The sequence below is a fragment of the Tigriopus californicus genome, chromosome 1 (genome assembly GCF_007210705.1).
Source record: "Tigriopus californicus strain San Diego chromosome 1, Tcal_SD_v2.1, whole genome shotgun sequence".
NCBI classification, from domain to species: domain Eukaryota; kingdom Metazoa; phylum Arthropoda; class Copepoda; order Harpacticoida; family Harpacticidae; genus Tigriopus; species Tigriopus californicus.
The window spans coordinates 1,570,337-1,592,834 of NC_081440.1; the positions used below are offsets into that span (position 1 = coordinate 1,570,337).

General features: G+C 39.0%; 2 protein-coding genes across 2 annotated transcripts; both read left to right on the forward strand.

The window, feature by feature from the left end:
• Nucleotides 1-2,311: 2,311 nt before the first annotated feature.
• On the forward strand, nt 2,312-6,631 carry LOC131886033 (ras-related protein Rab-8A-like). The gene is made up of 4 exons (XM_059234254.1): nt 2,312-2,711; nt 4,071-4,336; nt 4,410-4,550; nt 5,853-6,631. Exons 1-4 carry the CDS (start codon nt 2,588-2,590, stop codon nt 5,955-5,957), a joined length of 636 nt encoding a protein of 211 aa, XP_059090237.1. The 5' UTR covers nt 2,312-2,587; the 3' UTR covers nt 5,958-6,631.
• A 6,173-nt stretch (nt 6,632-12,804) lies between these two features.
• On the forward strand, nt 12,805-20,502 carry LOC131881783 (ionotropic receptor 21a-like). Its single transcript, XM_059228743.1, has 9 exons — nt 12,805-13,075; nt 13,157-13,341; nt 17,127-17,254; nt 17,322-17,488; nt 17,558-17,687; nt 18,292-18,436; nt 18,493-18,682; nt 18,750-19,103; nt 19,981-20,502. Exons 1-9 carry the CDS (start codon nt 12,819-12,821, stop codon nt 20,420-20,422), a joined length of 1,998 nt encoding a protein of 665 aa, XP_059084726.1. The 5' UTR covers nt 12,805-12,818; the 3' UTR covers nt 20,423-20,502.
• The last annotated feature ends 1,996 nt before the right edge of the window (nt 20,503-22,498 follow it).

A 22,498-nucleotide genomic window follows, 5' to 3' on the forward strand; every position in this document is an offset into this window, starting at 1 on the left:
ACTAGGTATAGTTTCAAATTTTGAAGTGTCTTTTGAAACCATAATATAAGGCTTTTTCAACATAAGGTTAATATTTGGACAAATGTCATATGAACCATTGGGCTGGCAAGGTTAGTGTCCAACACTGAGAGCCTCACGTTTCCAAAGGTGAAGTCCAAACACAAGTTGTCGTTCCCGGTGAAGGACTTAACAATACCTTATTGTCCTTGGCCTGACATCCCTTTGGAATATTGGCGGTCACGCACCTTTGCCCGGATCCCAGCCCAATGCAATCAATGACGGGAGCTGATAAAGGGTCTGTTCAGTCTTGCCCACCCACTGACTGCAATAACCAAGAATTTCAGCAAGATTTACTTTTACCCACCAGTCTTTTTACTGTATGCAACTCCCCCCCCATAACTTTCAACTTTTAAGTGCGTTGAACTAATTTTTGTCATCTGTGTTGTTGTATCGCATTCTAAGCATTTCGATTCTTTTACTCAACCATATTTGTGTAAAATATTTAAGCACACACTTTTATGAATGTCATTAGCGTGCAAATAAACTATGATAAAAATCAAAGAAAAAGGGATGATTTGCCTTCAACTGTGTAATAGAACAAGCAAAAACATTAGCCTTTAAGAGTACGCCGTCCAAATAGGGATGTGATTGAAATTGAAAGATGTTAAATCTTGAACTTTTTATCTATCCTTTGCTTTTTACCCCCGAAATGAAAGCATGCCAAAAGTCATTTGGAAACAATTTCGAGCCAAATTTTTCTCAAATATCAATAATCAAATGTTTCACGTTATTCTAGAAAATACGAATTAAGAAAAAACTAGTGCAAAAGTGGCCAAAATAGATAAAGCTAAATTTAAACTCACCAATTTAACTTTTTGACTACTGATAATTAACTTCAAAGAACATACACACTCCAAAACAATTCACGCAACATATAAAACCAATCTAGCATCCTCTTGATAAGACAACCTTCATATTGAATGAGCGAGTGATAAAACCCATTATTTATTTCCTAAATTGATGAATCCGTTTTATAACAAAAGAAAGACCAGCAATTTATCTGACAACTATTTTTGGCATCAAAAGTTTGATGGAGGTTGTTTCAGGCGCCAAAAGGTTCGTAAGACTCAGGGCATGTGTGACCACGATGATTATTTAGATTATACATTTTGACGTTATCCAGCATTCAGGCCCCATATTATTTGTCCAAAAACTTCACGATTAGCATTTTGAACCCACCCTACCCGTTTCCAGGTTTTTTGCTTGAGTTTCATGGAGGCAGCTGATGAATATTTGGAGGTAGTAAAGGCGGCAGATCAGAGTGTTGCCAAGTTCTGCATTCATCCGCCAACGCTCCCCCCAAAATCGCTGCCAAATGTCAAAAGTTACAATGCTCATAGTGTCATATTATGGAAAGAAAAAGAATGGGGTCTTTCTCAAAACCAGTTTCGCATTATTTCACAAACTTCCCCAGTTTTTGATTACTTGTTTGCCATCATTTGGTCTTGAACAAAACTGAAAACTTATTGGAGAAGCCTCATCAATGAACAATTATAATTATAACCTAGCATAATTGTAGCGGGCTTTGGACGTGGAAAATACTCATTTTAAGAAGCAGTTGATCCAAAATATTTTTCGTTGCCCAGTATTTTGTGTTCATGCATTAACTTTGCCTATGGGCTTAGAAGCATCCAGTTTGTTGGGCCAAGGAGTTTCCAAAATCGATAAACAAAAGGCTTTTGAAAAGAATCCAGGCATACGAGAAAAATGGCACATGCATTACAAACTTTGAAGAAGTACCTAATAAAACTAAAAAAATAAGGCACATCATACAAAGAAATCCCTATGATTTGTTAACCATAACCTTTAGAATTTGACTCTTAAGCTAGCTTAAGCCGGGAAATAACCGTTTTGTATTCTGGTTCAAAACTACAGAAGGAGAGGGAGGAGAGTATTGATTTGCTCACAAACCAAGAAATATAAGGGAAAATGTACGTTCTCCTCCAAAAAGTTTCTATTCATACACAAAAGAAAAAGCAGCCAAAAATTCTACCAATCTCCCCAAACACAAACCAAAGACAAAATATGTGACCAAGCTGCAAGATTACTCCCCTCCATCCACTGATGACTGAGATCCTGACCCTTTTTGTCTGGCTTTTATGGTCTGCCCGGATCTGTTTCGTTCTCGTGGTCCTGAAGTAAACTTTTTGTCAGACTGACTGACTCAAGCTGCTGACGAGACGTGAGTGAGTCCAGGAGGAACAGTGAGCTCAGTCAGACAGACGGACGGACAGAGCAGCCCCCACCCACCCACCCACCGAACATCATCCTACCACACCAATTTCAGCTGGGTTGGGCTCTCAATCTCGCTCACGCACACACATCCGATATTATACATAAGACCGAGACCGAAGAGTGGATCCATCCATCCATCCATCCATATCTATCCACATATATCCATATATATACGAGCCATCCCATTGATCCCGTATCCAGCACACGGCCCGTTCTTTGGTTTGGTCTCCTGGCCGTTCGTGGGCGAATCCTACTCGTACGAGCACACCTCAAACTTGCGTGCTTAATCATCATGGCCAAGACGTATGACTACTTGTTCAAATTGCTCCTCATCGGCGATTCCGGGGTGGGCAAGACATGTGTTCTCTTCAGATTCTCCGAAGACGCATTCAACGCCACTTTCATCTCAACCATTGGTGAGACGTCCCACATCAAGTTTTCGGATTGTCATGTTGTTAATGTGTTTATGTCAGAATTGAAAGAGGGTTACCCAAGCAAGCATGGCCAGGATAACTTTCAGGCCAATAACGGATGGAAGGGGTATTCATTATTAGATTAAACTTTTTCAAAGCAATTTTTCTTGTAATGAATTGGAGCGGGAAACCGTCCCAAATGGACATAGCACAAGTTTTTGACGAATGTTCAAATCCTGATGTAATACATGAAGCAGTTGTGTGTGCAGGAACATCCAACCAAGTGAGCGATGAGGAGATGTGGGCTAGAAATGAGCCAATTACCGTTGGAGCTACAGCTTTTCCAGTCAGGTTGTCGAATTTTCGGCCTTTCCATTGAGTGACAATCATCATTGAAAGGCATAGCTTCTTCTTCCATGGTCTAAATCAGGAACACAAACATCAAAACGGGCCAAAGACCGAGATGATGGTAGTTGCAAATTTAGTATCCATCTTTCGACAGAGGTTTGTTTTCGTTGGCGTGATCCCGTGCCTTGACTCCAAAAAGTGGTGTTTGATTATGTATAGTTATTAAAATGAGGCAATCAAAAATGGGTGAGGCAAACTAAGGGAAAACATATCCTGGTCATCAGAATCAGGGGTCTTTGTCATTGTTAAAACATTTTGGAATGAGTCCACTTTGGGGCATGGTGATACAGCTTGTTTGAATTGGATTTCTGACCGAGAATGTTTGGCTAAGGCATTTGATCTATCCAATGGGTGTGACGGAAATCTCACACTTAGGCATTGTACCCCCATGGGATTTTGAGCGGAGCACATTCATTCCCCACTGGCCTTGAGCACTCAATTCTGAACTCAAGAACTATCAAAAGAAGGCGCTAACTAGGCAAATTGAGCACGTCATGTTCACCAGCCTTGACATATGAAGTGTTGTTCGTTTAATTAACTCATCAAAATTGCCCTTTTTCTAACTTAAGACGGTCAAGAAATGTCTCGTCTAACTTGACTCCTCGCAGATTCTTGTTTGACTTTGTAAAGTCGTATTCCCGGCTTTAGAGCTAACTTCAAATGGAGCGCATCTCAAAATGTTCCATCGACAAAGAGTTTTGAATGGAAAAGAGACCAGAAAGGGAGTCATTCACGTTCCATTTTCTTGTTTACTTCCTCGAGCCCCATTCCTGCTTCTCAAGTTTCCCAACGTAATTGAAGACGATTTGACTTGGAGCTCGAGAAACACCACTCGACAACGCCAGACAAGGCTCGGATCCTGTCACTTCAAGCACGCCAAAGCAAAAGTTGGATCAAACCTGTGAGACGATAAAATGCACTAAAACAGCCAATGTGTTTTTTTATCCCTTCTAGGTATTGATTTCAAAATTCGCACAATCGAGCTGGATGGAAAGAAGATCAAGCTGCAGATTTGGGACACTGCGGGTCAAGAACGCTTCCGTACCATCACCACGGCCTATTATCGCGGGGCCATGGGCATCATGTTGGTGTATGATATCACCAATGAGAAGTCTTTTGATAACATCAAGAACTGGATCAGAAACATCGAGGAGCACGCGTCGGCCGACGTGGAGAAAATGATCTTGGGCAACAAATGCGACATGAACGACAGACGACAGGTAAGAGGGGATATTTCTGCCTCATGGAATCACGTCTAAAGGACAATGTCGAGTAATCTTGTGCATCTTGAAGGTTTCAAAAGAGCGCGGTGAGGAGCTCGCGATAGAATATGGGATCAAGTTCATGGAGACCTCCGCCAAAGCCTCAATCAATGTTGAAGACGCGTTTTTCACCTTGGCCCGGGATATCAAGGCAAAGATGGAGAAGCGATTGGTAAGACCCTTATTGGCCTTGCTTAGTTCCATTTGAGATATGTGAAGGATGAGAAAAGGAAGAATATTATTAATGAACGCCTTTCTTTCTCTCTCTCTCTCTCTCATTCATTCATTCACTCTTTCTCTCTCCGCCTTCGGCCTTTTTCCTTCTATTTTCAAAATCAACGCTACAGCAGGTAAACGGTTGGGATCAATGGAATTGGCGGCTCTATTTTTTTGGGAAAAAGTTCACATTTGTGCCAGTTTGCAAAGCCTCGGAAAACCTTGTGCTCTTTCAACAGAACCTTTCTTTCCTCCCTTACTTTTTTGAAGATTCAATCATGGAAATTCTGGGAAAGGTTTGAATTTGGATGTCTCATGCCATTAGAATATCCTCTTGGATCTCTCACTTTTGATTGGTTGTGAAATCAAGTTGATCATGTAAAAAAGTGTTACAGAAAAATGGCAAAAACGTTCAATTTTTATCTTGATTGTGAAATTTTCTTGTTCAGAAATAAGCTTTGACTGGCTTAAGAATAAAATCGAAACACGTTCTAGGGTCTTTTAAGTGCATACCAAACTTTGGTTTGAACTTCGCAACCTGATAAAGCACACTGATAAGCTCAGCCTTAAGCGTGAATGGCCCTTAACTAGTTCTTTTTTGGAGCCTTACTAAGACTCCATATGAGAACTGATTGGATCTTGTGGCAATACTAGCAACACGGCCGTAGATAGGAGTAAAACATATCCTCGGAAATTTATCGCTTTCAAAGTTTCGCTTTGAATGAACTTCCAGTGTTGCCCAAATTATACCATTTTATCTTTACCCTAAAATCAGGGGTGGCTAATTCAAAATGTAGTATTTCAATGCCACTTTGTGACGGACATATTTTGTTACCGACTAAGCCAAGAGACCTCAGAGAAAAGAAGACATGACCAAATTCAAAACCTAATTAATTTCTTCAGGGATTTCAATTTTTTTCCCGTCAGCCACTTCTAAAACTTTCTACTTCGTTCAACCGAGCTTTCTTGTGTTCCTCATAATCTTTTCTAAGCATGAGTCTAAGAGTCCGACATTTTGAAATTCTACTCAATACTCCTCCTTTGGTCTTTTGAAGGAGATGTTAAATCTATGTCGTGAGTGAAAACGATGGCTGATTGTTACTTCAACTGACCATAAAACCGTTCTGATTTTTGTTCCTTGCTCTTTGTCCAAATGTCTGAATTGTTGTTTTTTTCGTCTCCCTCTGAGAAGGGCAAATTCTTCACTGAAATCGAAACAAAACTTAACGATCAACTTGTTTGACCTTTGATTTTACAGGAAGCTCAAAACCCCCCTCGCCAAGAACGGGGTCACCAATTGGGCAAGGACGATGCTCGGGGAAGGAACCTTATGCAGTGGTTAAACAGGTGTTCTATACTGTGATATTATCTTCCACTACATGAGCAACAACCGCAACATTATCGACTATCTTCAACAAAATACAGAATTCACTTCATGATCGCAAAGTTTGTTGGGAGGGTCTTCTCCAGAAGTACGAAATATTGACAGCATTGACGTGACTTGTGAGCATTTTTTCATCCCTTTGCTTTTGGTTGGTTTACTTACCGACCCCCTTCCACTCCCTACCCCCATTGTTCCACACAGACACACCTCAAACCCCCTTTTTTTACTACCCTTTCAATCGCCACCCAGGCCTAAGGTGGTGGAGAAATATATAATTCATTTATTTGTCGATTTACTATCGTCCCCAGGCCTCTTTTGCGAAAACGCCTGTTTGTGTGTGTAACCCGAGGTTGTACGTAGTAGACTGTCCCCCTAAATTTGTTGACAGGGATGAAAGTATCAGAAACTATTTCATATTTTGCCGTCGGATTTCGGGATCCCTGTAACATTTTTTTGTCCTTTCGAAATCCATGACGTACCACAACTTGATCGTGTTGTTCAATTACTATATTGAAACCACAGCTTGTCTTTGTATTCTTCCTATTTCAAGTGTTCCAAGGGCTGTTCGAAAAAAACAAGTAGTAACTCCAAACTGACCTATACGTCTTGTGCCCTTGTTCCAACTTGGAATAATAAACAACTTGATACGCGCACTTGTGTCTCATCAATTGCAGTCCAACGACGATTACTGGTTCTTTTTACGGAAAGGGAAATAATTTTGAAACTTCACTATTCAGATATGGTCATTGGTTGTGGGTAGAATCGCTGTTGATGGCTGGATATGGAGATCTTTTTGTTAGTGGCTTATCGTCGATTCCAGCCATTTTGTGTGGGATTTCTTGAATTATAACTTGAACCGAGTACAAAGAAATCTCGGTATAACAACGTGGGGTACAGAAGAATCCTAATGTAACCACTACTTCTGCTGAAACATATATTTTGCTTTTGAAATTTCTTTGATCATAAGAAGTAACCTAAGACACAGAATCCGGATAAAGTGGCTTTTTTGGAGAAGAACTTTCAGCAAATATGTGCTTTTCCCTTGGCACAATCAAAGCATAATTTGAGAAGTTAGATTCCATCCTGAGGTTTAATCTAGAAAAACTACTTGAACAATCAATGTTACTTATTGCAATTCTGATCTAGAAGACTTTTTGGTTTGGTTATTCACGGGCTTTTCTAACCGCTGCAGGAATGTAATCCACAATACTATTATTAAGATGAGAGGTTATAATTGATCCTAGAATGGGCCCCAAATCGCCATGTGCGAACATAATTGAATTGACATTCATGTACCACTTCTATATATCCAATGAGACATGCTTCTCGCAATAAATACATTCTAAAAATTCGCCTCTTTATTATCATTCAAGCTTTATATGATATTTGGTCTACCAACGAGTTTGAGTTGGCAGACCGAGCTAGTCCTTGGAAACTACTTGTAATGGGACCAACAAGTTGAAGAGTGTGCAAACACATCCAACACCTGTAAGTGACACAGAGGAAGATACTCGACAATTCATAGATCAAATCTATAGACCAATCTATGAGCCACACAAAAAGATCTCTCGGGATTGAATCCATCGAGGAGAACTGCGAAATGGTTGTCTTATTCGAGGAATGGAAGCTGGCGTGCCAGGAAGATCTACATCTGGGTCCTAAGACAAGGGCGAAGACAAAAGGGGAATGTCAGAGAGTGGAAGAAATGTGGTTGGAAAGGAAATATGGTGACAGGAAAGGCAAGGGAAGCCTGGAACAGACAGTCGGAGTATATAAGATATAAGAGTATATGTACAGGTCGCAGATAAGGCTAGACAACTCATCAAGATATTTGTAATTGACAGATAAATTGCAGTGCACCAGAGGGCTGTGGATGCAAGTAGGGGAAACTGGTTCTCTAAGTCCAAATCCACACATTATATTCAAACACCATGTACAGACTCTAGAAATTAATCTCTCTATGTAGTGTTGATGTGGAATGCTATCTAAAAATTTGTCCAAGTTTGACTTGAAAGATGCAACCGGTTCAACAAGGCCTACGTATTCCCTACCAATGTTAGAGGGAAGCAAATTGAACAATGAAGGAGCCCGAGAGCGAAGAGAAGTGGACTTCATTGTTCGAACTCGTCTGGATTGTTGAGGGCTTGAAGGTGCTCTCAAAAACGCACATTAAGCCTCTACGGTCACTACAATTGACCCTAAATCCAGGGTTGGGACAAAGCTCATGGATGCTTTTGAAGAGGTGCAGAATCAGATACCCTTCGTATTTTCTCTGCACACTGTCGAACTGACTTCAAGAGGAATGAATATGTTCATTCTTTGGGGGTCGCTAGAGAGACATGAGTATTCTGAAAATGAGGATTGCTTGCAATGACTGCTTCCAATCTAGAATCATCAGAGCCCCATGAAACGTAAATTACGATAACACAGGGCGTGACAAAAGCATGAACACCCACACACATGGCTCTAACCAACTACTTGCGTGATCAAAAGCAACAAAAAATGTGCCATAAGACGTTCCTTTGAGGGCGAATAGACTCTAACAAGCTATTACAATCAGACAAACTTAATCACCCTTTTTCATGACTTGAAATTCATTCCACGGCCGAACAACTCTAGCATTCTTCTTGGTTGCTTTGTTGACATCGTCTGCGTTTAGGATGATGTCCTTGAGTGCCCCCATGTGTGTCCAACCGGTCCAACCCTTGGCATTAGTCACAACTAGAGGGCTTGTCACAACCTCTAGAGACCCCCAAGAAAAACACAAAGAAAACTGGAAAAAAATGCATAAAAAAGTGCAACAGAAAGGAAAATGCTGATTTTTCCTATTGCCCATCAATTTCCTTTTTTAAAACAGCATCATGAGGAAAATTATCAAGCATTGAAAAAATGGGGGTAGTCAAAAATGTAAGCGAGCACGAAAAAGAGTGCCAATACTTTCTATATAAGCGCTCGATTCTACTTGATCGCTCAAGCACGTCCCATTTCCCACTTCAACTGCCTGAAGCCTGAAAGGGGAAATTGGGCATTGAGCTCCAAACCAAAGAGTGCCAAAGACACGACAACATCAGTATGTCGAGAATAATTGGGTCCTAATGACGTTTAGAAATGTCGCAATAAACGAACTTTATATTGGGCTGGATTATTAAACTAACTTTGTAACCCTTTATATTTGCTTGGAACAGAAACCGCTTGCATCATGATGAATTTTAAATGAGGTTGCCCTAGAACAAAACTTGTTTGCAACACTTTTACTTTTTCTAGGTAGGTGCAAAAGCAATGAAAAGAACGGTTTTTACTGAAAATATTGACAAATGCAAAAATACAAATAACCCTGACAATTGAAAAAATGATAAAAAATGCGTTTGCATGTGTGCAACAACCTCAACTGTGAACGGATATTCAGTTATATTTGTGGGCCCCCAAAATGGAATGAGTTGATTAAGGATGATCGACAGGGCTATAAAAAATTTAGCAAATGCATTTTCTCACTTTTCTTAGTATTTTGCGTTTTCTTTTTCAGTTTTCACCATTTGGGCTCAAAATGACGTGTGTTCTTAACTTGATTTTCCCCCGTTTTCTTTAAAAATAAAAAAATGAAACAATCTGTCCACTTTCTTCTATTTCATGATTTTTCCTGCTTCTTTTCCAGACGAATACCTTTAGGATTTTTCAACATCAATTTACTGAGCTTATATTCTGTGAAAATACAACTTTTCTGTGCAAAATCGCAAAAATAAGTTGCTCTTGAAGAGCACAACAATCCGATGTTATGGATATGTGTTCATCGACACAAGAGGGAACACTGAGTTCGAGTTTGCCGCTCTGAAACATTCCTGAACGTAAGGTTGAGCAGGTATTGATTGCAAAAATCGATCAAGATCGCGCTTAAAACTTAACAAAGGTTCATCTAAATCGTAGAATCGTCGAAGTGCTCCTGGCAAAAGGTTCAACAGGACAGGGCCTCTGTTCAAGACAAAACCGGCTTTAAGATGCTTCAAGATCTTATTGTCCACGAATTCATTCGATATCGAATGGTACAACTGATACCTCTTCTATCGCTCAATGTGTGTATAACTCCCGGGTTGTGGCAAAGGCCATGGAGGCATTTAAATATGCAGATAATCTTATATCGCTCGTATCTTCTTTAAGTACTGTATGCATCCAAGGGTTTGAACCGATCCCAATAACTTAAATGGCTCCTGCTTGCAATATTTCGCGTGAAGCTCCTCTGCACTCTTTCAATCTTATTTAGACCTGCTGAGGTCATGGGGGCCCAAACTGGGGCTGCGTACTCCAAGTGCGGTTGTACAATTGATTTGGATAAAGATTTCATGGTAAATGGGTCTCGGGATTTGAAGGTGCGGTATATCCATCCGCATGTCTGGAAGGCCTTGCTCACTTTAATTTGGATATGTTCCTCGAACTTTCCATCATTCGCAACAACTATTCCCAGATCTTTGACCGAGGCGACCATCTCTATTGGTTTTTGACAATTATCTAAATAGGTCGGTTGTTCGATGCTCCTGGGATCAAACGTCATGGCTCTAAACTTTTCACCGTTCAACTTCATTTTTTTTACAGCCACCAAATCATAAACCTGATCTAGGTCGTTTTGTAGGTCTTGAGTGTTAACATAATTTCTTCCAAAAACTAACTTGGTATCATCAGCGTTCGACGAGATGGACGATATAAGGGGTAATGTTTGTGAATTCTATGGACAATAAGATCTTGAAAAATCTTAAAGCCGGTTTTGTCTTGAACAGAGGTCCTGTCCTGTTGAACCTTTTGCCAGTAGCACTTCGACGATTCTACGATTTAGATGAAACTTTGTTAATTGTCAAGATGAAAAATATCAAATTGATTCCGGGTCCTAGTGGTAACTTTAAGAAACACGACCACATTTTTGTGACATTTCTGCGAGAAATTTAGAATTGCGCCGATTTATGAAGAAATGTACCATTTCTTGGAAAATGTTTGAATGTTCGCTACAAATCAAATCAAGAGCATTTGTTTTCAGTGGAAAAGTTTATTTCACTAGAATATAAGAATTGTTTTTTGCTTCTTATAGGCTCTCAACAGCAATCCTTTCATTTATATAAAGCGGAATATATGAAAGAATACGATCAAAGCACCCGTAACGAAATCACAAGTTAGGAAATAGCTAATTCAATCCTTGTTTCGAGAAAGGTAACTGCAATCCCATTACATCTCAAAATGGTGCAATTATAGCGACACAAAAAAGAAATTACTCGATACTCATTTTGTATTTCAGCCGCCAGAGCGGTCTTCAATCTCTTGTTGTAGAGTATCGAAACATGACAAAATAAACATTAGTAGCCATTCATTCTTTGGTTTGAGTACTTAACACCATGCTTCTTTCCTTTCTTATTTTTCTGGCTTAAATAATAATGTATTTGGGTAAGCTGTAAGTCGGGTTTATGACTACCATACCACTTATTTGTTGTCTCTTGTGGAATTACTATTATACCACTGGAAGTTATAAACACGAAAGCTCAAGATGCTAAATAATATATGCATTATTTTCTCTATCATGACTGTCTCGAGTTAAATTTGAACGCCTTCAACAATCAGTTGTAAACACTAACAACCAAAATGGAAATGTTCATCGATTTCATTTCATGGCACATCCTTTCAAATTATTTGTTTTATTTTATCTTTTTGAAAGTTTACGGGTGCATTTCCTTGATCTACGTTTAATATGTTTGTAAAGCTGTATATTATGAGTCAATGCTCCAAAAGTAGTGGTCATTTAGATTTTAAGGAAAAGTGTTTGTAGAGAGTAACGTAATGATTACTTTTTACGAGTCCAGTAACAAATTACTCCATTTGGCCAAAATAACGAGAACTAATCCGTTCCTTTTCTTGAAGAACTACTAAAATCCTCATTACGATATAATCCCGTTCTGTACATAGTACACCCTGTACCCTATAGAAATGCAGATGATAAATGGAATGCAATAATTCAATAAGTGTCTAATTTTGATTCGGTTGAAAATCGAAACCAAATTGATTCAAAGGCTTCTTCATTGTTTGATTTGCTTCCCTCTAATATTCGTAGGGAATACGTAGGCTTTGTTGATCCGGTTGCATCTTTCAAGTCAGACTTGGACTAACTTTTAGATAGCATTCCTGATCAACCATATATTCAAGGACTAGCTCGGTGTGCCAACTCAAATTCGTTGGTAGATCAAATATCGTACAAAGATTGATAACCTTTCATTTTAATAGTACTGGGGATTGCATTCCCTGTAGCGGTTAGAAAAGCCCTTGAAGAACCAAACCAAAAAAGTGGTCTTCGATCCAAAAGTTGGAAAATGGAACATCAACCAAAATTATGGTCGATAAAAGCTTTCGTGTCATCCCTTACCATTTTAAATTACTTTCATATCTTGATTAAACATCGGAAGTGACACGCAAAGCAATTTCATTACTATTTCGAGAGAAGGCTCTCCAATCTGAATTCTGAATTACTTTCCGTCAAAATGTAGAGTCCGTAGAGTCGACAGCTACGTAGACTAACTCAAACAATAGCCGTTCATTGTTGGTTTTTCAATGAAGAATGAAACATATGGCAGCGGACAAACATACGTGCGTGTTTCATCGAGAAAAAAACCTGATTCATTATAGAGTAAACATCTCATTGCTCATTATTGCTAGATGAAACCACCTCAATCCGTCAATTATTCAACATCGCCAACGACACAGGAGTCCTTCCAAATCATTCGTCCAATGTGGACCGACTGTTCAAATAGCTAACAAGTCGTCCATCCCAGATTCAAAGTGACTAGTACTTGATTTTCGGGAGATAACGGAACAATGCTCCTCTTACAATGGCCATGGATGGTGGTCATGGCACTTTGCGTCCATTCATCATGGTCTTGGTCTTTGGAACAGGCCTTATCCGGGGTGATTGATCTCAAAAATTGCGATGTGGAGTTCAATCAAGCATCGAGTGCGACAAGTCCAGAGTTCCGAGCTCTAATTCGAGAAATTGGAGGTGGCCTAACGAAGCCATTAAGATGGGTCCAGGTGGAAGAAGCGTTAAAAAGCCGATGGATACCACTACCAAGAAAGTGAGCTGAACAATGGCATTTGAAAATATCTTTTAATTAATGAATCCAGTCCATCAATATTATTTTGCTCTACATGGATAGTTCGAGATGCGAGACGATTGTGGTCATGGGAAACGATTCTGATTTGCTCAAACGATACATCAGACTTAGAGGAGAATTAGATCGATTCAATAAGCATCAGACTCATTTATTCATAACTTCGAATCATGAAAGCATATCTGAGGCCATCTATTCATTCCAAGAATTTCAGTACCATGCACATACAGGTAAAATTGTCTATATTGAAAACTAATTGATTACCATCTTGGAGTAAAGAATGATGTCGACGAAGATAAATCTTGCTCAACTGTTGGCAACATTGTCGACCATCAACATTGGGGAATCCCCAAGGTCCATATAAATAACCTTTCAAGTATAAAGTGCATAGACAGGGTCTGGCAGATAAACCTGGACACATTTAATGCCTTATTTCTTGACTCCTAACGCACTTTGGGAAGACGCTTTTTTTGGACTTCCCGAACGTTACCGGAAATGGAATTCCCGGCAGCACCTGACAAAACAAAGCTCATGAATGCTTTTGAAAACGTACAGTAACAAGTACCTTTCGTAGCTTCTCTGAATACCAGGGCATTAGTCGTCCGTCATTAAAGGAACGGACTGCACTTACTATTACTTTGCCCAAAAAGAGTAATTCGTTACGCAACCGTTACCCGCCAAAAAATGTAATGACGGTACTCGTTACAATTAACTTTACTAAATTTTTAGATGGCTAATACTTCAAGTTTTTGCGTTATCAAGACAACACTTTGAAACAAAAATGCAACCAATGATTTGGGAAAGAGTCCTGAAATTCAAAGATTTCCTGTCATCACATCATGCTAATGAGCATTGATAATGTTGATTTGCTCAGTGTAAGTGAGGGGAAAGGGACCTCGAAGGTCTCGAGTTTTGAATCCATAACCAGGGTGAGACCTAATCCAAAGAGGTTTGAATCCAGCTCCAATTCAACCTACGTACGAACAACGCTATCCTGTTGACTCCAATATTGAAAAGTAAAATTAGTCACTTTGTTGTGAAAATGCACAGTACACGTAAGTTAGCCCTTCATCACTCCACGGACTTCTAGAGATATGGACTGCAAACGGAAGGAAATATATCCTATCTCCTAAACCGCTCATCTTATTTCAAATAAGCATATCATACGACCACAAGATCTTGTTGAATAGATGAACTCAGCCAAGTTTGAGCCCAAACCTATGCTTAGGGTACTCAGGAGACATGTTCAAAGTTATGTAGTAAACACTACATACAATTTGAATTTTCCGCCTGCTCTTGGTCAGCTACATAAGCTTTTGACAACATAACTTTGAAACGATCGACTTTGCATGTAAATGATATAAAATTGACCTACCGTTAATTGAGGAGATCTACGTTTCTTATTTCATTACTTTAATTCGAAAAATGGCTCAGAGTGGCTATGACCAAGAGCAGGCCGATTTGGCGGGAAACTCGTTCGCAGTCCATATTTCTAGAAGTCCGTGATCACTCCCACACTTGATTTGTTAAGCATAGAATTATGGACGTACCTCGACCAAGACTAGTCATAAAAAGCCAATTCAGCCGCAAGTACATTGAGGCTGTCTGTAGAAACTTCCGCCCGATTTGTTAGTTAAGATATAAGTGCTGCCAGGCATACGTTGAAAGTTGCTTTTCCTTGAGCTTCAAGAAAGCTATGGACAGGACGAACTTGCCTCATGACAAGACTAATGGTGCAGTCCTGATGACTAGTCTTGGTCATCGAGGTACGTCCATATTTATGGGCTAAACCAATAAGGGCTCTTATTTGCAACGTCATACAGCCCAAACGAAGCGGAAAGAGGCACGGCAAATTGCTAAATAAACTACTTGTTCCGACGATATCCGAATCTAACCGCGGGCTCGGTTTGTGATTGCTCGTCTGCCCCAATGTAGTCTCTTCTTGGCCTTTTAGGCCTGCATTACAATAACGAGTTTTCTGGTATGATGGCCAGATGAGAAAAAAGAGCGAGAGTATGCTGTCGTGATTTATTGGGTGTCCTTGGAAGTCGTGCGAAATATACCTTGTTACCTGTTTTTTAAGCCCGGGTCTCTTCACATTGAAAAATAACTGAGAGTAACCCGGAGTAAACAAATTTGATTTGAATAACTGGTTTAGGGTAGTAATTTGGGGGTCCAAGCTAGAAGAACATTTTGAAAGCTTTTGTTTTTTGAAGATTTCAAAATAATGGGCTACTTTGAAATCCTTGTTATTAGTTCAAAATGTTGAAAAGTTGGTTTCATGTTATCTTTTTACGGGTCTTTTAAACAGCCTTATGTCTTTGTGTTAGAAATTTCTTTTGCTGTAAAAAAATATTTCGTGCTTTTAATATTCTTAGTAATTATTTGGCCCTCAAAAATATTTTTTTCTGAGCCTGGGTAATAACTAAGGATATGCTAAATAATTGTTTTTGAAAATTTGTATCAATACATAACAAAGTGTGTGAGTAATTTTGATTGGCCATGCTTCTGAAAGTGATCATGGTGATCAAAAAGCCCTATCTAGCTTCCAGGGAAATTCCCAGACACATCTTGGCATTTTTCTACCTCAAAAAGTCATGGGGAACAACTTTGATTTTATTGTTTTACGGAATTCTATCCCATATAAATAACTTACGTACTTAAAAACTTTATAAAAACTAAAAAAAGTAAAAACCTACCCAATGTGAATTTGGAGCACTCTTACTTACCTCTTGAATATATTTCAGTTAAGCGTACACGTGATGATTGTAAAACACATTTTAAAAGATTACACTTTTAGTGTGTTTTAAGTCACATCATATAGCATTTTTAGCTATTGTGAGATTGTGCAAGCAAAGAAAAATATCTTTCATTTTTGTGATATTGAAAATCGATAACAATTCTGTGGAAAATTGAATTAACATATAACCGGGGCATTTTGGGGCTAAACACAATGAAATTTGGACCACAAAATCCCATGTACATAACTAATTAGCGGTGATATAAGTGATATCATAAATCGTATTCAAGAGCTAACTAAGTGTGCTCCCAATTTACATTGAGTAGGTGAAAAAAAATAGTTTTTATAATGTTTTTAGGTATGTAAGTTCTTTTATGTGGGCTAGAATTCCATAAAGCAATAAAATCAATGTTGTTCCCTATGACTTTTTGAGGTAGAAAAATGCCAAGATGCGTCAAAACTTTAAAGGGTATATTTTTACAGGGTTATTCAATGTGCCTTATAGCATCCAATATACTAATATACATATGTAAAACGATTTCTTTTAAAAGTTACTCCTTTTGTCTTTATGACAAAGAAAAACGCAACTAAAACTCTTAGCATGTAAGCAAACACTTTATCAAAACTCATAACCACCGTACGACGTGAAGTCAAGTATGTTCTCAGTGATGAAATGAAATGAGCATGTCCAGAAAGTTAAGGCAATCACTTGACAACTCTATTGTATCCCTCGTCTACGCTGACATGTTTTTGGCCTCACCTAAGATCCTGGGGAGTTGGACTCATGAAACAAAACTCAGTGTGAGATAACCACCTCGGATTATTCATCCACCGTAAAATTATTGTCTGAAGTATGGACAAGATCTTCAGTTTCGTTCTTTGGCCCTAGAATTCAATAACGTACTCCAAAAAAACTGAGTAAAGCTTCATTCGGTCATGCAAATCACGCCAAGGTGATCAATCCCTGCCGGTCCTTCCAAACGTGTATTGTTACTTAAAGGAGAGTACAATGGAATCTACATCAGCTGTGATTTTTTGAATTTTTTGAAAGAGTACTTTTTTTTCCTCGATGGAGTTAAACTTAGTCCAAGTTGATCTGTCCATCCTTGTTTGTGAGCTGTCGGTATCTTCGATCACTCCAAGGTTCATTGGTAGCTACCTCGGTGCCCCACATTGGTCACTGACACCTTGTCTAGAAATTAATGAACTGAGAATGACCTTTATATGAGCCTCTTTCCCGTTGATCAATTCTTATCCTCATTCCATCTTGTTTAGTTCTCATCAGCTTTAAGGAAATCGAATGCTGGAAACCGTCCAGAGGGTGCTCTTTCGAGGGCCACGTTTTTGACACCTTTGGCTCGTTCGCACCGACCAGGCATTTTTCGACCTTACTTCATCAAAAGGTGCATGGGTTATTTGAAAGGTTTGGACGAAGATTTATACTAATCAATGGCTGCTTCTTCACGGCAGTTACCTGAATCCACGGCTTACCCCGATTTGCTCAAGAACATGAAGGGCTATCAATACACGTTGGCTACCCTTGAGTACTCACCATTCATCATCAAAAGACCGGATGGCACCTACTCAGGCCTGGAATTTCTTTTAACCGAGTATTTAGCTAGGAAGTATAACTTCAGGTAAGTAACGCTGGCAAACTCTGCCTTTCAATTGGAGAATGAAGGGAAGTTTTGGATTGTCATATTTAGAATGAAGGTGGTAAATCCGCCAGATGGCGCATGGGGAAAACTAGAAAATGAAACCTGGTCTGGTCTCATTGGTCACGCTCTCTACGGTCTCTCTAATTGGTCCATGTCAGGAATAGCCGTGAACCCAGAGGTAAGTAGAGTATAAATTTTACATTTACGTAACATTTTAGACTCATTTTGGGTTAATAATGATACCACCATGCGACCTTGAATCTGCATTTTTGTTTCAAAAGAAGTTCAGAAACACTCGGAGGTATCTTTTTGGGGGGTGAGGGGAGGGCTACGGGTTCTGCCTTTGTTTGTTGGAGTTTTTAACAACCTTGAAGTGCACTTCTGACAACTATTGAAAAGGAAACTTGTCAAACTGAGTGGTGAGCTTTTTTAACGTGTCTCAATCCCTTCGACTGAACAATTGCTGAGTTAGCTCAATTAAAACCATTGAATCAAGTATCTACAAAGATTTCGAACAACCATTATGTAACTGACATTCCATTAATTTTTGAACGTGCGCAAAAACAATAGGTTTCAGTCCAGAGATATTTTTTTCTGTAGAACCGATATAAACTGTGATTTTAAGAATCTTTCTCACGTTGCGTGGAAAAGAAAGAAGAACTCTGCATTTTCAACAAAGTTCTTCGCCATTACGCCTCAACTTCAAAATAGCATCAGTGGGCGTTCCCGAGTTTTATCGAATCTAAACGCAAATTCAAGCAGCTTGTGTTTCCCTTTTCAAGCGGGAAGATGTCATCGATTTTACTCATCATTATGTTCCTGAGTATTTCGATTGGGTCTGTCCATTACCCAAACCCAACCCAAATTGGCCGGCCATCTTCAAACCATTTTCACTGTACACATGGATGTTTGTGATTCTAGCCACAAGTAGGTTAAAAACATATTTGATGAATCATCCATCCAAAAATGCCGAATTGTTTAAGTTTTGGCGGGCCCTGCCTTGAATTGGCTGGATAAATACTCTCCACCGGATCCCGTCTCGCACATCCGTGACTTGGGCAACTCCTATTTGTTCATCTTTAGTGCTTTGGTGAAAGATGTCCACATAGACAACCAGTTCTTGCCCACGAGAGAGTCGCCACGTGTTTTCTTGACCGCCTGGTGGATGTTCACGTAAGCTTGTGTGATTGACTGAAAATGAGCTAAGCATGGGTTGTTGTGGTTACTAATATATCTACAGACTGATTATATTTTCCGCTTATACTGGTAACCTGGTGGCCTTCATGACTTCACCGGGAATGCAAAGGCCTTTGGACACACCCCGGTTGATGCTAGAGTCGAAAATTCCTATTGGAATGTATAATTACCAAGGGTCCACAACCATCGCCTTTTCGAGTGCAAACAATCTGGATTACCGTCGAATATGGAAAAATAAATTGTGGATTGAGAGTTTTAGCGAAGCATACAAAAAAGTGATTGACGGTCAAATGATATTTATGGATTATCGATTTGCCCTTGAAGCCTCTGTGCATGCCGATTATATTGATGCTTTTGGTCGGCCGCTGTTGCATTTGGCCAATTACAATACATTCAGGTAAAAGAAGCTTGCCGTGTTTCTAGGGGAGAAACCTTTAAGAAGGAATAGCATAATTCATGGACTTCTAGAGATGTGGACTGCGAACGGAAGCCAAAATTTCTTACCTCCTAAACCGTTCATGTTATTCCAAATAAGCACTTCATACGACCACAAGATCTTGTTGAAGAGATGAACTTGGTCAAATTTGAGCCCCAAACTATGCTTAGGAAACTTAGGAGATATGTCCAAAGCTAAGTAGAAAACACTACATCAAATTCGAATTTTCGTCCTGCAAATGGTCACCTTCATAAGCTTTTGATAATATAACTTTGAAGCGAACAACCTTACAAGTAAAATATATAAAAGATGATCTGCTTTTAATCGAAGAGATCTACGTTTCTTATTCTATTATTTTAATTCAAAAAGTGGCTCAGAGTTGCTATGACCAAGAGGAGGCCAATTTAACTTGAAGCTCGTTCTCAGTCCACATTTATAGAACTTCGTGCGTGAATCATCCGTGTCTGACTAGGGCCCAATGATCCAATGCTTCGGCCAATATCGTTTCTATTCAAAGAAATCTTACGAATGTGAAGAAAAATCGACATTTTTAAGGCACATATGGTTCAAAGTGAAGGATCAGTTAAGACTGACATTTGCAAAGGGCCCTTTAAAGTGTTCTACTAAAAATTTCAATTTTCAACCACAATCATTTTTGCTGATTTGCGCCAAGTCTAAAAGTTAAAGAGGCGAAAGAGGGAAGTTTCCAATGAGTGAAATGTTTACTTTGCGAAGGTAAATTGAATATTCTAAAATACAACTTGAATGAAGATGCAAGTTCAAATTTCGCCCACCCTAAAATCTTATTTCGTTTGACGTATATCCTATTCATCTATAGGTTCGGAACTGCATGGGCAGTGCAGCCCAGGGGTATGTTCATTGAGGCCTTAAATATGGGCACATTGCATGCCGATATGACAGGGCACTTGATCCATTGGAAGAGCCAGGCTCTGTCCGAGATGAGATCCCGGTCCAACGCTGACCAACCAAAACTGGCTTGGAAAACTCTCAGGTCGCAACCTTTAACAAAGCCACTGACCCTGGAAGATCTTCAAGGACCTTTCTTTCTCTATTTGTTGTGCATCTCTTTCTGTGGATTAGTGTTCTTGGGTGAAGTTTTGAGAACATGTGCGGTTGGCCCACCTACAAAATCACAAGAAATCCATCCACCAGCTATCTTCAATATTGAATATAAGTTTGATTTAAGTAACTCGGGACTCTCTTTTGGCAATTCAAAAAATGAATACGTACCACTGAAGGTTCCAAAAGTTACTAGATAAGAGCTGGTTCTTCCTTTCTTTGCAGTTCTTTCAGTTATGTTGTGAACTTTAAGAGGGCACAACTTTTGACCTTTTGGTCCGACCGAATTGAAATTTGAGATGTATTCTCATTAAAAGTGAAGATGTTCGGAGAAACGAAAAATAAAGTTGGTCTCTTTCGATCAGTTAACATACCATAAGTGAAATAACATTGGTTAGTTGAGAAAGAAAATTCTTCAGGTCTCTTTCCATTAGCTTTCTTGAGCTCCAATTCCAGCTTGATATTGAGCACAAGATAATCATAAGCGAAGCTCGGAAGAATATCTTGTTATGCCGTCGAGCAACAAACGTGGACATTTGAATGCGAATAATTGTTTGCACACAAATTAACATGAAATGATGCTACTGTAGGGAAAGCCAGTTTGGACAACCATCTGCAATATACCCACTGTTAATCAATTACTTCGACATTTAGTATCTTAATCGTGAATTTGTTACTTTTGATCCAAATGTATGATCCTGTAATGTTGAGAGAAGCATCAACCTTAAGGTAATCTCGGACACACGAGCACTTATCAATATTACTTCATTCTCAATGTTTTAACACATGGCTGAACTCGTTCAACTGAAAATGAATTGATATGAGTTATATGTTTCCATATGTAATGTATTTCATTTTGCAGTTTGTATATGTATAGTAGTATAGTTGAATGGACTATCTTGCAGTTTTTGGGAAGAAAATCGATGATAATACGTGGCGCCATTTTGAGATAATAAAGAAATAATACCTGGCCTTAAAGGATTAAGTATTTTCTCGACCCGTATTATGATAGAGAAATCATTTTGGTAACTCATCTCATACCCGCGATAAATCAATATATCTAAATTCCTCGATTATTGAATCTTTAATTCAACCGAAAGATTTTTCCATTCCGCTTAAAGTACGCGTGGATGCTCGGCCGTTTGTGGCGAAGTAAACGGGAGTTGCTCAAACCCAGTTATTCCTGTTATCAGTTGTAAATTTGCTGGGTGTAGCTATTTTATACAAGTGAGGCCATTACATGCCTATTTTGATAAGGCTGTTCATATTTAGCGTAATTTGACAGTTACGAGAGATTCGGCAAAGTTCGACTTAGAAACAAATATGAATTGAAGAGCGGCAGACTCTATGAGAGATGACGACGGCCGAATGAAAAATTATACAGAGAGGAAGGAAAGTCACGAAGCACGCGGACTGTCAGTCCATTCACATACCGATCTCTGGGCAGCACACAAATGTCACAGTCGTCCAAAATTTAAAAATACCAGTTTGGGCCGACGACCATCCATTCGTTGGCTTTGGATCAAGCATTCTGATTGAATTTCTGTCTTTTAGTGTTACCTTTCAAAGTATGCCTTTACAGATGTGTGCGTGATAATCACTCACCAATCGATTTTTGATACTCGTAGGGAAAATCATTTTTTTATTCACTTCGCCTGAACAAAACGATTTCTTGAAGATTTGCTGAACTATGAACATATGGGAAAGGCCTAACACAAAAGCAAAGTGTTGAAGAATTAGTTGAAAAACCGATTTTAAACTTACCCGTTCTGGGCTCTTTTAGTTAAAAAGGACTTGAATTATAAGAGTAAGAAACGACCCATATTAGATTAGAATTGTAATAACCTAAATAATTAAATGTTTTGCTTCGAAGTGAGAATGCTCTGTATGTAAAATATTATCAAAATTCTGGCAATACTGTTCTATTTATGAACTCTAAAGCTCACGTTCACTAATCAAAGCATGCTTTTACGAATTAGGATAGTGATATAAAAGGAATAGCAAGAGAAATTTCAAATACGCCGTCCGAATTTTGCGCGTTGCAAGTCGAGCTGACTCAAGGCAAAATGACACAATTTACAGCATAAGTTTATGAAACGGCTACCCCAACGAAATATGGGATTTTAGGAGGAAAGTAATGTTGAAACTCATCTTTTTATTGTTACTCACTTTTACATACGCAGCTGTTCAGCGTTGGGTCTTAACCGAACTTATAGGTTACCTTGTACTTGAAAGCAAAAAGAGATAGTGGGATTTTTTTTTAGCAAGATTATAAT